We start from the raw sequence: 18913 nt of genomic DNA on the forward strand, positions 1-18913 counted from the left end.
AAAATGGAACTATTCAAACAGAGTATTCTTAGGCAGCATGGATATTGTCATTTAGCTTGATGCTTTTATGCAGTGTCTTACAGAACAATTTGTGACTCCAATGGGAATTGAACTCACGACTCTGAAGTCTTACTGACTGAGCCACACAGGACCACATGGAGAATGGGTACACGGTTAATGTGATTCTTTGGGTTCACCTGAGGTCAAGTCTGTCCTTGTGTGTGTTAACAGATTGCCATTCGCAGACACGTCCATTTTCCAGGATACAGGTGCAACACAAACAAGTACCGGATACTAACAGGCTGCTAAATATGAACTTTTTTGAAATATATCTGTTTGTACTTCAACAGGGTTTACCAGTGTGTATTTGGGCCTGGAAAATGCTACCATCAGGCCAAAAGACAGATTTGGTGCATTGTACACTTTTTAAAAAATTAACTGATCTTTATTATTTTACCATGAAGAAACGTTCATGCACAATATTTCAGAAACATTTCAGTAAATGTTTTATTAACACAATTCCATACAATCATCATGCGCTTTCATCCATTAACAGATTGAAACGGATCATTTTGCAGTTGCTTACTACTTTGATACAATTTGTTTCATGAATATAATACACAGATAGTTGCGATGTAAAATTAATATTTTCAGAAGTAGAGGCGTCTGTGATATAGATTTTGATTCCGTAACATTTAGTTGTCATAACTGAGTTGTACAAGCCATGTCTTAAGGATGAAAGTGCGTTTCTGGCGATCAAAACGGACATCTGCCCATACCGGTCTATTACAGACAAGTTCAATATTAAAGTATGATTGGATCTGTTCTTTATGCATCTAATATAATCACTGAGTAGATCAGTCGTCTAAGTAACAGTCCTCTATCTTAGGAATGAACGAGATGACATCCCTCAGTTCGTCCAGGCTCTCCTGTAGCCGTTCAGCTGTCTGTCTGATCGTCTGGATGAACTTCATGGTCTCTGACTTGACCTCAGCCTTTGGTTCTTCACATCCAGGCTTCAGCTCAGTGAAGGAGTCTGTGTCCATCACTTTTAACTTACTGGTATCATTTTCCTTCGCCTGTCGGATGTTGTGGATCTCTCTGGCGTCCATGGCGATGAAGAAGATATCAACCGCTACAAAAAAAGCTGAAAATATTCCTGTCGCCACCTCTGCCACACGCACTGCCCTGGCAGTTTGGGCTGCCACCTTGCCAATATTGGCTACCCGGAGATATCGGAAGAGCTCTATGGTGCCCGCAAGGCCTTTCCCAGCCCTCACCCCAGCACTAGCAGCGGCCTCTACATTGAAACCGGCACTTTTTATCTTAGAAGAGCTACTTTGCATGAGTGTCTCCAAACCCTCAGCGATGTCTTGCAGAGATGTCACCACAGAGTTCATCTTCTCCTGGAACTCCTTGATGATGTTCTTGATGGCTAGGCGGTCGGTGGACTGATTGACCATGTTGGTGATGTTGGATACTCCGGCTGTGGCTCCACCAGCGACAGCCACCCCAATACCAACCCCAGTGACGATCAGGGAGGCGCCCAGAGTAAAGGGAGCCAGGATAAGCCCCACTATAGAGGTGATTCCTCCAGCTGCTCCAATAACACCTCCCGTCAGACGGCCTATGGTGGTGCCTTTGTGCATACTCTCCAAGCCGTCTGCCAGAGTTCTCAGCTTGTCCAAGCTGGTCTGGAGTTCCTCCACAGTTTTCTCACTCTATAGAAATGCATGAATACATTTAGACGAATGAATGAATGGAAATGTAGATGGTTGGATAGATAAACATACATATTGAACAATTGATTGATTGAAATTGTATAGCAAACCTTTTTTGTGATGAAACTGATAATGAAGGGTTTCGCCATGATGTCACCAACTGAAGGCCTAATGGTCGGGTCTTGTTGGAAGATGTCACACAGGAGGTCGCGGAGCTCAGATGAGAAGCTCTCTGGGAGAGATGGGTAAGAACCTCCCAATATTTGGCGGATGAGCTTGATTGTGTTCTCTGCAGTGAACTGTGAAGAAAGAACTGTCTATGATCACCCAATATCCTTTAGCTAGGTGGTGGACAGGCAAAATAGAATGCATTCAATATGTGTCGGAATAATTGGATGTTGATTGACCCTTCAAGTCAGAATTTTGCAACCTGAGTTTACAAGTTTTGGTATATGATATTTTAACTTTTCAGCTGAAAAGTGATTATACAGAGCAATCTTACAATCTTAATAATTTTTAGAAAATACAGGTAGTTAGTTTGACTTTGTCAATGTTAGCTATCTTTAGCTAGCTGGGTAGATACTATTATCTCATTAGTTGAAGAATTATTCCTACTTTAAAACCATTTGACTACACTCAACCTCAACTGGAAAATGTGAAATTAAAATGTGCATTTGAATGCAGGATTACTTACTGCACACTGAAGCATACACAACTCATACAGCACGCATCCCAAGGACCAAATATCACTGTTAAGATGGAAAATAAATAAATACATTCTCATGTTATTCTCATTATTTTACACTGCATAACCCTCACACGTATAGTTTCACATTTATAACCCCATAATAAAGCCTTCATAGATATGTCATAAACATATCCAGTGTGGGGTGTGTGTCTGTGTGTGTGTGTGTGTGCGCGCGCGCGCCATGACAGTTGATCTCTGAAAACTTATTTTACATTTTCATTATTGTCTTGGTCATCTTATTGGCTTGGCTTACCTAACATACAGTATGGCTTGTGACATCACTTTGACATATTTTATGATACCATATCATAGGCCTTGTGACAGAAGGTTCAAGTTACAGTAAATGATTGATTATCCACCCTCAAATGTTTTGTTAGCTTTATCTGAACATCTGAACGCAGGAAGCTGGTGGTCGAGGAGGTGCGCAGACAGGAGGAGACTGCAAGAAGTGCAAAGGCTGTCTCTCTTGCTAAACAAGGGCAATGGACGTGGTGGGAAGGCCTGGAGAGGAGAAAGATCAACTGGAGTGAGCTTTGGCAAATGGATGCAAGCAACATCAGCTTCATCATAAGAGCTGTTTATGATGTGCTTCCATCACCAAAAAATCTACATCAATGGTATGGCGAGGACTCGACCTGCCCCCTCTGCCCAGCTCCAGCGACTCTCAGGCATATAATGACAGGTTGCAAGACCAGCCTCTCACAAGGCCGCTACACCTGGAGGCACAATCAGGTCCTCAAGAGCCTGGCTGCAGCACTTGAGACCAAGAGGAGTGCAACCAATTCATTACCTCCAAAAACAAGCAATCCCGTCAAAACAACAACATTCATCCGGGAGGGACAGAAAAGGCCCAAGTATCCTCCTACAAAGCCAGAAACTGGACACCTAGCCATGGCCCGGGACTGGAAGATGCTTGTCGATATTGGCCAGCAACTAATTTTTCCACCTGAGATTGCTTCTACCAACCTTAGGCCAGACATGGTACTCTGGTCCCCTCCACGAAAGGCTGTGTACATCATAGAGCTCACAGTCCCGTGGGAAAACTCTGTTGAAGAGGCCTACGATCGTAAGAAACTGCGTTACACAGAGTTGGCAGCAGACGCAACTCAGTGTGGCTGGAATGCAAAAGTCTGGCCAGTTGAAGTGGGATGCAGAGGATTCGTGGCTTCTTCCATCATCAGGTTGCTGAAAGAACTTGGAATCCATGGACAGGCTCTGCGGCAGACCGGCAGAGCAGTTTCTCAAGCAGCTGAAAGAGGCAGCCAGTGGATCTGGATCAAACGGAAGGACCCTTGCTGGGCTATAACTTCATGACCCCCCATCCCCACCTGAGAACCCAATTCAGATCCCTCCAACTTGAGGAGGGCATATGAGGTATGTGGTCAGCTGTATGGCTGGCTCAGGGAAGAGGACGCCCCTGCCTTGCATAGTCCCGTGGGACATCTTAATTGGGCATGGGACACAAGCTAAGGCTTGATCACCCTTTAGCTGGCCACCTTTGATGAGGGTGTTTAGTGATTAAAGGCCGAAACACCCACTGATTCGAAGGCACACTACTGAGGATGTGTCCCAAAATTGACATCTTACCCCAGTCTAAGAAATAAACCTCCCATGCCACTCTGTCAACATCACGGCAAATCTCATGCGAGTGCATTCCATCTATTGGCACAATGGACAGTTTTTAACATCTCGTCCCGTGTTTTATGATTCTGAGTGATTTCATTCTCACCTCACTATACCTTCAACATTTTGGGTAATTACTAACGATTTAATCAATATCTTTAAAAAAAAAATGCAGGAATATATATTTAAATATGCATGTTAAATATTTTCTACCTTTTGGTGTCATACATTCCACCAGTTAGAATCTCTGGGCCTAAATAACCCACCATTCCATCCTCGTTGGTCGTCCTGATAAAAGAAATTGGAACATGAACACAAAAAAATACTAAAATACTCATTGATGTAATAAAAAATGCTCAACTATTAATGTATTTAACTATTAATATGTGTTGCGTAAATTCATCATGAGCCAAGTAACATACTTTTCATTGACACTTCCAAACGCTCCCAAACGAAGTGTTTCAAATTCTGTGAGGAGTACGCTCTAGTATGGATCATAAAATATCATTGTACAGTTGAGGCATTAAGCAACAGTTTATGACATTCCATTATTTCATTTAGGCACTGACATGAATCATATCATACGTTTTTGCAATCACCTCTATTTGTATCGCTGTGAATTCCATGTCAACAATCCCACCCAAATCATAACGTGCGGTTAATTGTTTAAGAAGGCTTTACATGTGTAGGCAGTCATTGTTAATACAAAACTGACTTGCCTATTTAAATGAAGGTTACATTTGAATAAAATAAAATAATAATAACTAGGCTTTACATAAAACCTGACATTTTTTCAACCCTCCTTTTTCTTTAAAAAAAAAAATATCCAGGCTCTCTTTAAACTAATAGCCTTTGCATGATGTTCTATTAGCGGTACCTGGGGTCTCAGTTCTCTGTGAAGAAGGCCCTGGTCATGTACATGCTTCAGGGCCATGCAGATCTTGACAAACCAGTCCATAATCTGTGAAGGTATCAAAGTGATTATATATTTAGCCTAAAATTTAAAAAAATAAACAGTTGTGGAGTGGAATCTTCTAGTTATTACTTCAGCTACCTTCTCAGAGTACTCTTCTGTAGGGTTTGTCATCTGCTCTTGTATCTTCTGTGACAGATTTCCCTTTGCACAATGGTCTGTCACTATATAGTAGCAGTTATCCTCTGTGAAAATGTATTAGTAGTTTGTGTGTGAATTCTACCTGAGAATTCTAATCGTGAAACATATTAATACTGTAGTAGTTCACTTGTTGAAGTTGCTGATACTGTATTACCTTGTAATTCCAATACATTGTCTCTGAAACAAATAAAATGCATTTAAATACAAATGTAACGACAACGATAATGATGTAGTTACCTAGAAATGAGTTGTTGTAGCTTACAATGTGGGGGTGACTAATCTGTCTGAGGCTTTCAACACTGGAGTTCAGGACAGATGTCTGTCAAAACAAATGATATGTGACTTATTGAAAGATATATGCATGTGAATGATGTATTTTATCTTTATGAACACATGTCATTATCAATCATTATTGTTGCACCTGCAGAGTTGCCTATAATTGAAAACCAATTATGTATCCTATCCCTCTGTGATCATTCCAAAAAACTCTTAAGATATAATCAATTCAGAAATAACAAATAGTTCTCACATACCTCATTCAGTTTGATCTCTTTAATGACAAACTGGTCCCCATGTTTGTCAGTAGCTATGACACCGTTCTCTACCTCCTTCTGGGTAGTGTATCCTTTCTTCTCAAGGACACTCTGTGTTTTCCCCATCTTTAGATTCCACTGGAATCTGTGTCTCACTCATGTCAATTAGCAATGCAATATTATTTGAAAATCAATCAAATAAATTGCAATATACACTAAGTGTACAAAACTTTAGGAACACCTTCTTAATATTGAGTTGCACCCCCTTTTGCCCTCAGAACAGCCTGAGTTCGTCTGGGCATGGACTCCTCAAGGTGTTGAAAGTGATTCACACGGATACTGGCCTATGTTGTCTCCAACGGTTCCCACAGTTGTGCCAAGATGGCTGGATGTCTTTTGGGTGGTGGACCATTCTTGATACACAGGGGAAGCTGTTGAGCGTGAAAAAAAAACCCGGCAGCGTTGCAGTTCTTGACACACTCAAACCGATGCACCTGGCACCTACTACCATACCCCGTTCAAAGGCACTTACTGTAAATCTTTGATCTTTCCCATTCACCCCCTGAAAGGCACACATACACAATCCATGTCTCAATTGTCTCAAGGCTTAAAAATCCTTCTTTAACCTGTCTCCTCTCCTTCATCTACGCTGACTGAAGTGATTTTAAGAAGTGACTTCAGTAAGGGATCATATCTTTCACCTGGATACACCAGTCTGTCATGGAAAGTTCAGGTGTTCCTAATATTTTGTACACTCAGTGTATAAACACATTTGCGTTTGCGGTAATACAAAACATACCAGTAAGGTGTATATGTTATTTACACAGGCTTACCTTTGCTTGTCTGTCTGCTGGTTGTGCTGTTGGTTTACCTAAACTCTGATTTGAGTAGGAGTTCCAGTCTTATGCGCAGGGCTCCTCTGCTTCCATGGCATGATCAAACTAACCCACCCACACCCATATCCGCATTGCATGTTCAGCAATCCTGGATCAACTATCAACCATTGTGTCAGCTGGGAGGGACTACAGCGAAGTTTGGGCTAGACTAAAGCATTCAGATCATGTGATTTACAAGAACTCATAAATGCCTTTAGGCTGAAGTGAAAGCATTCACAAGTTCAAGTGTTGAAACAAGAGCTGTATACTGTCGTCAACTTGTTTATTTTGTCATGCTTTTTATTGTCCTCTGTACCTGAAACACATGCGTATTATCAGTTGAACAGGGTGAAATAATTATGTGTTTTCCTTTTTGGCACACCGCTAAAAATAAATGACAAATTCATATTAAAAAGTCAACAGATATGAGAAAACGGTTTAACATACTGTACATGCATCAGTTTGCTATTTTTTTTTCATCTTGTGTTTCATTAAAACAGTTTGCGAGCTGCTTAGCTCTGCTTACCAGCTGGCAGATGTGGTAGAGTAGTATTGCTTTGGGAATTGTCTTTGGTTAAAGATTAATAGGAATTCAAAGGTAGGCTATCCAACTCTAACTCTGAGTGATTTTGTGAGGAAAAATTCAATTTCACATACTATAACAATATTTGATATTTCATTATCAACCTAGCTTTGAGCTCATGGTTCTAAGAGAGCGAATGGCTGATCAAACTGGAGTCTTGTATGTGAAAGAACATGACACTAGACTCATGTTTCTTCAACCTTGGTAAACTGAAATAACATGATCATTTTTATTCCAATAATGTTTCTCAGATGGACTGCTGCTTCCCTCCAGTCTCCCCTATCTCGCCTTTAGGTCCGGCTGGTCTCACATGACCCTTTTCTGCCTAAAAAAACTACACTGCCATGTGGAGGTACTGTTGTCTACTCTACAGTCTCCGACAAACACTCTCAGGTTCTTTATTGGTTGTTTATTGGTTAACGCTCTATTCAACCAGGTTAAGTGCAGAGAGCAGTGTGTTAGAGCAGTTACTACTAGTTTATTCTTGAAGTAACATGCAACTGAAGCCACTGCAATGAATTAACACATTGACAACAAATACATTTTTCAAGACAGACCTTGGGTCCGATGTGGATGACACTCAACTACTTTTCTGTCAGCCTGTTTTGTTGGAATGGAGTTTAGGCCTTAAAATGGTTTTGTTGGAATGGAGTTTAGGCGTTAAAATTGTTTAAAAAAAGATAATCCTAATATATAATGAATCTCGCCTTTGAATTAAACCTTTTTCTTGCCAATGAGTCAATGATTGTGTTGTATGAAAATGAGACACAGTTTTTTTTAAATCGCCTTGTACAATGGAACAACAATGGAATTGATCAACAAAACACCAGTAAGTGGTATCACCAAAATTGGTACAGTGGATTCATCCTCCTCAGGTGTAAACCGTCCTGTGTAAACTTCCATTATTTAATACTTAGATGATTTATTTCAGGTGGAGGTGATCAATTAAATTGCCTATGATCCTCATATAAAAATAATCTCTACCTGTTCTTAAAAACTTGACCCTGAGGTCCAGTCATTGGCTTTCAAAAAGTGTTCTATTTCCTGGGGTCCGTTGAGGATGATGGTAAGCTTCAGAAAACCGTATTTGAAATGTAAATGTTTTGACTATGCTGACACCAATTGTTGCTCTCTTGCGGGAATTCCACTAACAGTCCGTATGTAGCCAAACGTAGCAGCTGCTCATGTTGGTATCTGTGCTGATGGCGCAAAAGCCATGACAGGGAGACATAGTGGAGTGGCAACGTGCGTGCAAGCAGTTGCTCCCGACGCCACTTGGGTACACTGCAGCATCCACCGAGAGGCTCTTGCTGCCAAGGGAATGCCTGACAGCTTGAAAGACATTTTGGACACTACAGTGAAAACGATTAACTTTGTTAAAGCAAGGCCCCTGAACTCTTGTGTGTTTTCTGCACTATGCAATGATATGGCTCAGCGACCATGTAACGCTTTTACAACAGAAGTCTGCTGGTTATCAAGGGGCAAAGTATTGACAAGTTGTTTTTAAATTGAGAGACAAGCTTAAAGTTTTCTTTACTGACCATAATTTTCACTTGTCTGACCGCTTGCATGATGATGAGTTTCTCACACGACTGGCCTATCTGGGTGACGTTTTTTCTCGCCTAAATGATCTGAATCTAGGATTATAGGGACTCTCCTCAGCTATATTCAATGTGCGGGAAAAAATTGAGGCTATGATTAAGAAGTTGGAACTCTTCTCTGTCTGCATTAGCAAGGACAACAACATAGATCTTTGCATCATTGTATGAGTTTTTGTGTGCAAATGAACTCAAGCTTACGGACAATGTCAAATGTGATGTAGCGAAGCACCTGAGTGAGTTGGGTGCGCAATTACGCAGGTACTTTCACACACACAACTGGATTCATCATCCCTTTCATGCCCTGCCTCCAGTCCACTTACCAATATCTGAACAAGAGAGCCTCATCGAAATTGCAACAAGCGGTTCTGTGAAAATGTAATTTAATCAGAAGCCACTGACAGATTTCTGGATTGGGCTGCGCTCAGGGTACTCGGCCTTGTCAAATTGTGCTGTTAAGACACTGATGCCCTCTGCAACCACTTACCTATGTGAGAGTGGATTCTCGGCCCTCATTAGCATGAAAACTAAATACAGGCACAGACTGTGTGTTGAAAATGATTTAAGACTGAGACTCTCCAATACAACCCAACATTGCAGAGTCCTTTCAAGCACACCCTTCTCATTAACCTGTGGTGAGTTATTCACAATTTTCGATGAACAAATAAGGTTTTATAAGTAAGATGGTTAAATAAATAGCAAAATTATTGATTATTATAACACTTCCCACGAGCCAGGTTGTGACAAACTCACACTCATTCTTATGTTTAATAAATGTATCGTATAGTGTGTGTGTGGCAGGCTTACAAGGATGAAAAAAATAACATTTGTTTGGACTATAAGAAATTTGGGAACCACTGCTCTAATGCCGTTGAGCCCGTTGAGTATTACTTGAGTCAACCAGTAGGTGGCAGTGTAGAACAGTCATGTTGAAAAATCACTACATTTTTTTTTTTAATTGTGTGTTAGTTTTTCCAGGCCTGTTGATACTGTTGATCTACTCAAACCTCTTCTACCAACCTGATACCTGGTGTGCTACCAAAGGAGCGCTCTACAGCCAAGTTAAACATTGAACCAGCTTCATATTCTCTGTATAGTGAGCCATTAGTAGGGTGTTTTCTATTACAGTAGTCTGGGCTGTTAATCCAAATGTATGTGTATATTTTCTCCTTTCAAATAGTATTTTTTGAAGAATTGCTTTAATTTGTTGAAATGTACACGTAACACAAAACAAACATCATAAACTATACCAATAATATACCATTCAAATACCAGAGTATACTTCTCAATGCTAATGTTAAAACTGTAATACATGTTTTTGTGTTCTGAAAATATGATTTCTCAGGATGTTTTACACATGCTCTTTATCTCATGTTTGAGGCCCTTGCTCTACTAGGAGCTGAAAGGAAAACGTTAAGTCAAGTACCTGACATAAAACAGTGTTGGGTTTTGGTTGCCTCCAATGTTGAGCCAAGGAAGTGAAAAGGTGTAAAAATGACCTTTTTTGGGGTATTTTTTTTCATGAATAGAGATGTATATTTAACAGCCGAAATAATGGAAATGCTTGAGTAAATGAGGAATACAAAGTGTATGGAAAGCAGGTGCTTCCACACAGGTGTCGTTCCTGAGTTGATTAAGCAGTTAACGTCCCATCATGCTTAGGGTCATGTATAAAAATGCTGGGCAGGCCATTACTTTGGCAAACATGGCTATGCCCCCATGGAGTGACAAGGTCCCATCAACAGGGCACGAGTGGTCACTGAATGGTTTGATGAGCATGAAAACGATGTAAACCATATGCCATGGCCATTTCAGTCACGAGATCTCAACTCAATTGAACACTTATAGGATCATCTGGAGCAGCGATTTCCACTAACATCAACAAAACACCAAATGATGGAATTTCTCATGGAAGAATGGGTGTCGCATCCCTCCAATAAGAGCCCCAGAAATGTGTTGAGTCTATGCAAAGTTTAATTGAAGCTGTTCTGGCTTGTGGGGACCTAACGACCTATTAAGACACTTTATGTTTGGTGTTTCCTTTATTTTGGCACTTACTTGTAGGCAGCTCTTTATTCATTCATGATACTATAAACGACATTATTTGTAAAGCACTTTTCATATATTGTGTTGAAAGTGCTACAGTCTATGTGTATTTATATATTTTGTTGTAAGCTCGTCGTTTATGCTTTCTAAAGGTTACGCTTTTGGTTCCAAACATGGCCACCTTTACCAACTGTCTGATGAGACACCCTACAAAAGACATGACTCATACAACAGTACGCAATCCGAACTAACCCTGAGTGATTCTGTGTCAGCTTTTGAGTGTACAGTGCATTAAAAGTTGTCAGTTTGAGTGTCAACTGATTAAGCAAATATACCCATGAAAGGTAAAACATGCATTGTAAAAAACGTTTTTTTGGAGAGAAAAAAATGTATACAAATATTTCCATAATTGCACATTAAAACATGTTTCATTTAAAAGGGTAATCAGGAAGAACAGTTCACCATCCAGTGGCTTCATTATTGGACAGACACACAAGCTCGCTCGCTCGCACGCACACAAACACACACACACACACATTTCTGCCAATTTGTGGTGTCATCTATGAGAATGTGTGCCAACACTCAAGACAAACATTTAAACACACACTCACACTTACACCAACATAAAACCACACCAGCAAAGACAAAATAAAACAAAGAGTCTAAAGGGGATGAGATGGGGGAGGGGGGTGTATATAGGGAAATTCCAACCACATATTCATCATCTGAAACACCACCTGAACCAACATCAAACACCTGGAAGCCATGTATTTGACACCACCAGCCGTTACCATGAGCCTGTCTTCCCCAATTAAGGTGCCACCAACCTCCTGAGACATCAATATATGCTACGTTTCGTGGTCAACAGAATAGAAGAAGACAGGTGTTGATGTTTGGTGTTGATGGTGGTGCTGGAGATAATGAATATGAGGTTGAAATGGTGAAAATGTTAGCATTGGGCCTTGTATCACCGGATCCATTCTGTACGCTATCGTCTTACTACCCCCCCAACTAGAAAGTGTTTCACTATGTATGTTGAATGACATGCATTTATAAGCATATAACTTCAGATCTGACATGGTCTTTTAACCCAGAACCAGAGCGTCTGAAAAGGCACCCTACGGTATTCCCAACCCAGTGACAGTAGTGCACTATGTAGGGAATAGGGTGTCATTTGAGGATGCAGCCTTTGCCAGTGTCAGTGGCAGTAAAGATGCAGGATTTCTGAGTTCATGGTGTGTCACCTTCAGATCCTCATTACAGCATCATCATACCTAGCACACCAAGCAGGATCAGCAGAGCTGTGAAGGAGGAAGAGAGAGAGAGAGAGAGAGAGAGAGGAAGATTGGTTGTCTACTGAAGATTATATGGGATTATATGAGATAAGGTACTACGGTAACACTTTATAATAACTTCCATGAATATACAGTTATAAAAAGTCATACATGTTTATAAATGCTTATCAATTAATATAAATAATTTATTGATAAACGATATTAATTGTTTAGAAATGACGCAAGTGCTGCAATGGGGTTGGTACCTTGAGACAGGGTGTGCTGCAGGCCCAAGGCATGGCTCGAGGCAGTGTTGGAAGTAGCAGCAATGTTGGAAGTAGCAGTAATGGTGGAAGTAGAATTAGTGGGGGCGGCGTTCAAAGAGTTGATCACAGTACTGTTGGGGTTGGCCAGGTCCACGGCTGCATTGTTGACCAGGACAACCTTAGGAGTACCCAGGGTTCCTGGGGGAGGAGAAAAAGATGAGCAAGAGAGAGAGACAGGGAGAGTTAGAGATGGCCCAGAAAGAGGGGATACAATGTCCACAGGGTGTTTGAAGGTATAGGGTGAAGTTGCCTGTATACGCTGATCTTGGGTCAGTTGAGCATTTCCCCCACTAATCGTTAAGGTTGGGATTGGGGAAGAGGAAGCTGATCCTAGGTCTGTAGGAAGTTTCACCCTGGAGCGTGTTTGGATGAGTGCCTCACCGTTAATTACGGTCCCGTTGGAAATGGAGAGGACGAAGCTGGTGTCAGTGCTCCTGGTGCTCCTGGTAGCTTCGGGGAGAGTAGCAAAGAAGGTGCACTGGATGATCTGACCGTTGACTGAGCCCTTCACAGAGTCCACAGCCAGCTACACAACACAAGAGTCCCAACGTTATTAGTCAAAATGGACATTAGCCAAATGTCAGTAGGCCTAGAATTGGTCAGGTACATTGTTGTTCTCCATGGTCTTGTCCCAAATGGCACCCAAGTGTATGTATATGCAGCATTGGGATCAAATTGAACTTAAATGACCACTCAGAAAATGTTTTAATTCAAGTTCATGAATTACTCTTACTCTTGGCTCTAGATCTTGTTCAACTCACAACTTCATTGGGTGAATATCAGTTAACTGCTGGAATTTGCCTGAAATCAAACCTCGCTCCTGAAAGGCGTTCCAGGAAGGCAGAAGTGAAACAATTGTTTCTGATTGGTTCAACTCACCGTGCCAGTGACAGTCAGAACTTTATTTAGGAGGAGAGTGGTGAAGAACTTCATTGTGCCGTTGTTGTTGGCACACACGTAGGTAGTGTCATTAACGCCCTACAGAGAAGAGCGAGAGGATGAATTCAAATAACTATAAATAAATCATATATTTTTTTTTAAGTCATTAATTAAATATCAATCTCAAGACCCCAAATGTATCAAATCCAGAATTTCCTGAAGTTAATTAAGAGTCTATTGACCTATGTGTCAATCTAAGTGACATAATAAAAAAATCTGCATCAAAATCTGTCCGTTTTTGCATGGGCTGCTTCTCTATCCATCGTATCCGCCTATGTCGGGCCTTCCACATCTGCGGTGGAAGGTGGTCGAGCCACAGTACAACGTTGTCAGACCATGAGACACCCCAAAAATCGGTCTATTCACCAAAACACCTGTAGCGTGCAAACTAATATGGCCATTCTATGGAAAGATGAGACTCTCATGAACACAATGGTGTTCTCAGTTTCGCTCTACGGTGTGCCAATTTATGTCTATAGCGTCCGAACCGTTTGGGCTACAAACTAATATAACCCCACTATGGAAAGGGAAGATTCTCACGAACACAATGGTATTCTCCGTTTTGTTCTACAAGTGTCATGGGTCTCGTCTGAAGGTAACTGGTACCTGTAAAAAAGAAACGAATGGAAGCATGGAGGTAGTTTTGTGCCAACAAAAAAAAAGTGGTTAAGCGTGTCCAAAAAACAAGATAGAAACCATATGATTTATATTTGGACTTTTTTGCATTTTAAAAATTTGCCTACAGGGGTCATAACTTTTCAAATGAAATAACTAAATTAGACATAGTATGACCATCTTAAAACAATGTCATATGTTAGCTTAGTAGACTTTTAGAGGTTAAAATGACTTTCCTCCAATCACAAATCCCAACTCACTTTTCCTGGGTATTGTAAAATGTATACTAATTTGAAGGCAGTTTTCCATACCAGGGTGGTGTTTTTGGACAAGCCTACAGCGATGTAGCCTCTGGACTCTCCTCGTAGCTGGAGGGAGAAGTTCTGTCCCGAGTACTGCCGCGTGGAGACGAAGAAACATGAACCAGCCATGGCCGGGTCACAGTCTGATGGCTCAGCAGCACAGAACTGAGTCTTTCCACAATCCGCCCTTGAGATGTTTTGCTGTGTATGAAGAGTCCCTCATTAGTTGCTGTTGTGTTTGTCATTCATTTTAGCTTAAAGGGTCAATATGCAATTGGTAGACACATTTTTTTACTTTTAAATCAATGATATTGATTCTTGACGAATATCAAGAATAAAGCTTGTTTTACTCCGTTTGCCTCATTGTTTTCTATGTGAGATAGAGTGCCTGATTGGGAGTTTCAACTGCACTATTGCTTGATCTACTTCCTGTTTCCATGTCAGTCTGTGAGTTTTATTGTTGAGGAAAGAAAGAGATAAGATTAGAGAGGGAAATAGTGATAGTTGAGAAAGGAAAAACAGAAAGAGTGAGAGAAAATGTTTTTCTTTTGTAGTGTGAAACTGTGAGACATGTAGCCTAGGTAACTCACCGTGAGAGCTGGGACGGTGGTGGTGACAACAGTGGGGGCTATTGCCGTGTTGGGTGTAATTGTCGGTTTGGGTGCCATTGTGGTGGTGGGTGCCATTGTGGCGTTGGGTGCCCTTGTAGTGGTGGGTGCCATTGTGGCGTTGGGTGCCCTTGTAGTAGTGGGTGCCATTGTGGCGTTGGGTGCCATTGTAGTGGTGGGTGCCATTGTGATGGTGGGTGCCATTGTGGCATTGGGTACCATTGTGGCATTGGGTGCCATTGTGGCATTGGGTGCCATTGTAGCGTTGGGTGCCCTTGTAGTGGTGGGTGCCATTGTGGCGTTGGGTGCCCTTGTAGTAGTGGGTGCCATTGTGGCGTTGGGTGCCATTGTGGCGTTGGGTGCCCTTGTAGTGGTGGGTGCCATTGTAGCGTTGGGTGCCATTGTAGTAGTGGGTGCCATTGTGGCATTGGGTGCCATTGTGGTGTCGGGTGCCATTGTAGCGTTGGGTGCCATTGTAGTAGTGGGTGCCATTGTGGCATTGGGTGCCATTGTAGCATTGGGTGCCATTGTAGTGGTGGGTGCCATTGTGGCGTTGGGTGCCATTGTGGCGTTGGGTGCCATAGTAGCGTTCAGAGTCATTGAAGAGTTCTGTGCCTCGGCTCCCATCGCCATGCACGCCATTACCATGATGGCTGCGATCATTAGTCTGCCGCTATTGTCCATTCCTGATACAGTAACAGAGATCCAGGCGATTAGGATATGTAATAATAATGATAATATTAACAATAACAATAATGAATAAAAAGGACAGCTACAATGAAACATTTACAAGTGTAATAATCACCAGTCAGATGCATTGCACCATCATGTTGATTATGATACTAAACCTATTTCAAAAGCTTTGAGATGTATTCATGGGAATATAAAATTAGATATACCAGTTTGAATAAACACATTAACATACATTGGTCAATAAAGATCCCATGGTACTAATCGTAAGAGTAGGGGTGTTAACCCCAGTGGCAAAGCGTCCTATCTCGCCCGTAAATGAGAATGTGTTCTCAGTCAACTTAACTGTTAAAACAATGCTTCAATAAAAGGAAAAGAAAATGCCAGTGAATAAACATAGGCCTGCCATTATTGTGGTAATTGGTAATTAATTGTTAATATCATGGGTGGTGAATTCGACAACAACAAAACACTGCTTAGTGAATGGGTAAGCTTGTTGAATTAAGACTAGACTGTTATTGTTTTTACATGATTAATTAGTAGCCTAGATCCACTAATTAAATTAAATAACGTGACAAAAACAACGAAAAACATCCATAGGCTATTCCAGGGAGAAAAGGTTCATAAATTATAATCTGATAGTATTTCTAAAATTAACCAGGGCCAAATAAATCAAGAAACGTAATAGATTTTGATTTTAAAACAAAGAATGAGTTGTTGTTTTAAAACATCCACATGATTAGATAAAAGTGATGAAAACTTTACCTGTGACTTGGAGACTTGCGCGATTCTGTGAGGTAAAAAGCGTCGCACCACACCTTGAACAAGTTGTGCTCACGGCTACTGTAAATACAGCTATACTGTTAAAACAGAGGTGTGGCCGAGGGGAAGATTCTCTCAATCACCCGCTATTTACACAGCATTTGCGAGGGGAGGAGGGGCAAAGGATGGAGAAACCTGCTTCTCTCCTCAGGTGCTGCCTTTCTGGGAGGGTGTACTGAGTGGAAACAATTGCTGGTCATACGCCTGATACTCAGACAATAGATTGTGTCGAGTCACTGCACCCTTTTTATGGATCCGATTTCTTCTATTCCCGATTGTAATCAAGTGGCCAAAGGGTTAGACACCAGTTTTTGTGAAGGAAAGAAATATGCACTGGCTTTAGTTTCAATGGCCCAAATGAATACATTTAATTTGTCGGAAGATGACAGAAGTTTATGTATGGGACCACCCATACATAAAATGTACGCACGCTTAGGATAAAAGGGTCTTCTAAATGACATATTAACAATCCAGATAAAGTGCAATATTGTGAACTATAAAATATCCTACTTGTTTCAAATATACAGTGCCTTCGGAAAGTATTCAGACCCCTTGACTTTTTCCACATTTTGTTACGTTACAGTCTTATTCTAAAATTGATTAAATAAGATGTTTTTTTCTAAGCAATCTACACACAATACCCCATAACGTCAAAGTGGAAACAGAATTTTAGAATTTTTGCAAATGTATTTAAAACTAGATCTGGGGAAGGATACCAAAACATTTCTGCAGCATTGAAGGTCCCCAAGAACACAGTGACCTCAATCATTCTTAAATGGAAGAAGTTTGGAACCCCAAAGACTCTTCCTAGAGCTGTCCGCCAAGCCAAACTGAGCAATCGGGGGAGGAGGGCCTTGGTCAGGGAGGTGACCAAGAACCCTGTCACACCCTGATCTGTTTCCCCTGTCCTTGTGATTGTCTCCACCCCCTCCAGGTGTCGCTTGTTTTTCCCAGATCATTTATGCCTGAGTTTCCTGTCTCTTTGTGCCAGTTCGTCTTGTACGTCCAAGTCAACCAGCGTATTTTCCCCGTGCTCCTGCCTTCTCTATTCTCTTTTTGCTAGTCCTCCCGGGATTTGACCCATGCCTGTTTCTGGATTCTGTACCCACCTGCCTGACCATTCTGCTTGCCTTGACCTCAAGCCTGCCTGCCACTCTGTACCTCCTGGACTCTGAACTGGTTTTGACCTTTTGCCTGTCCACGGCCATTCTCTTGCCTACCCCTTTTTGGATCAATAAACATCTAAGACTCCAACCATCTGCCTCCTGTGTCTGCATCTGTGTCTCGCCTTGTGCCCTGATAGAACGAACTGGCCATGACAGACCCAGCAGACTTGGATTAGCTCTGCTACGCTGTCTCCCTGCAGGGAGCCACTATTGGGAGGCATGAGGAGCTACTACGGGACCTGTTGGAAGAGCTTTGTTCCCTGATGGAACGCCACGACCAAGGGTTTAAGGCTAGCATGGAGCTAATTAAGGAGTTAACTCATAAGCTGTCTGCTATCCCTGAGAAACCCCAATCTCCCGGTACATTTTTTCCTTTTATTTTTGAGTTGGTACAGCCTACCCCGGTTCCCCGAGAACCATGCTTACCTCCTCCGGAGAGATATTCTGGGGATCCTGGTATCTTTTGGGGTTTTCTTTCTCAGTGCTCTCTCATTTTTGAGCTACAGCCATCTTCATCCCCTTCGGACCGATTGAAGATAGCGTATATTATTACACTAATGTCAGGAAGGGCGCTCTCCTGGGCCACGGTTGTTTGGGAGCAACAATCCACCCTTTGTTGTCATCTCTTTGGAATTCATGGCAGAGGTGAGGAAGGTATTTGATTCACCGGTATCCGGAAGAGAGGCGGCCAGTAAGCTTCTTGAATTATGTCAAAACTCCCGTAGTGTGGCAGACTACGTGGTTGATTTTCTTGGCCGCCGAGAGTGCCTAGAACCCAGAGTCTCTTTTCGATACCTTTCTTCACGGACTATCTGAGGTGGTTAAAGATGAGCTAGCTGCTCGGGAATTACCGGTGGACCTCGACTCCCTCATCGCTCTCACCATTAGAGTTGATGGATGTCTATGGGAACACTGGAGTGAGAAAAGGTCTGGCCTCGGGCACACTAGTTCATTTGCTAGGGCTTGCTCACCTTCGAAGGAATCCGGAAGTTTCCGAAGGCAGTTTTTCAGAGAGGAACCGAAGCCACCCGAGCCCCCTCGTGAATCATCTACGACCGGTGAGTTGGATACTCCTGAGCCAATACAACTGGGAAGAGCTCGGTTATCGGTTAGGAAACGCTCACGAAGGTGGAGTTCTAACTGTTGTCTGTACTGTGGTTAGGCAGGACATTATATAGCTAACTGCCCTATTAGGAAACCCCTGTCTCTGGTCGGTACAAGTACTCTGGTTAGCCAGACTGAGAATTCCTTCATTCCCATCACCCGCACACCTTTGTTTGTGCTTTTGCTGTGGGGAGACCAATCTAAGTCTCTCCGAGTGCTCATTGAT

The 18913-nt window shown here is 41.9% G+C and overlaps 2 protein-coding genes across 6 annotated transcripts; both read right to left on the minus strand.

The window, feature by feature from the left end:
- Positions 1 to 482: 482 nt before the first annotated feature.
- LOC115133365 (apolipoprotein L6-like) lies at positions 483 to 6733 on the minus strand. 5 transcript variants are annotated; one of them, XM_029666517.2, is made up of 10 exons: positions 6573 to 6733; positions 5740 to 5890; positions 5444 to 5525; positions 5147 to 5250; positions 4970 to 5053; positions 4515 to 4576; positions 4306 to 4380; positions 2416 to 2470; positions 1832 to 2020; positions 483 to 1721 (listed from the first exon to the last, which is right to left on the minus strand). In XM_029666517.2, the coding sequence occupies exons 2-10, from the start codon at positions 5863 to 5865 to the stop codon at positions 858 to 860; spliced, it is 1641 nt and encodes a 546-aa protein (XP_029522377.2). In that variant the 5' UTR covers positions 5866 to 5890; positions 6573 to 6733; the 3' UTR covers positions 483 to 857. The 5 variants fall into 5 exon arrangements, with proteins under 5 accessions (XP_029522377.2, XP_029522375.2, XP_029522376.2 ...); XM_029666515.2 differs by having other exon boundaries at positions 5740 to 5884; positions 6573 to 6732; XM_029666516.2 differs by having other exon boundaries at positions 5740 to 5894; positions 6573 to 6732.
- Positions 6734 to 11254: 4521 nt separating this feature from the next.
- On the minus strand, positions 11255 to 16528 carry si:cabz01007794.1 (mRNA decay activator protein ZFP36L3). Its single transcript, XM_029666520.2, has 7 exons — positions 16361 to 16528; positions 14888 to 15591; positions 14307 to 14498; positions 13321 to 13419; positions 12823 to 12967; positions 12382 to 12579; positions 11255 to 12142 (listed from the first exon to the last, which is right to left on the minus strand). The coding sequence occupies exons 2-7, from the start codon at positions 15587 to 15589 to the stop codon at positions 12099 to 12101; spliced, it is 1380 nt and encodes a 459-aa protein (XP_029522380.2). The 5' UTR covers positions 15590 to 15591; positions 16361 to 16528; the 3' UTR covers positions 11255 to 12098.
- Between the last annotated feature and the right edge of the window lie 2385 nt (positions 16529 to 18913).

This window comes from Oncorhynchus nerka, linkage group LG8 (genome assembly GCF_034236695.1).
Source record: "Oncorhynchus nerka isolate Pitt River linkage group LG8, Oner_Uvic_2.0, whole genome shotgun sequence".
NCBI lineage: Eukaryota > Metazoa > Chordata > Actinopteri > Salmoniformes > Salmonidae > Oncorhynchus > Oncorhynchus nerka.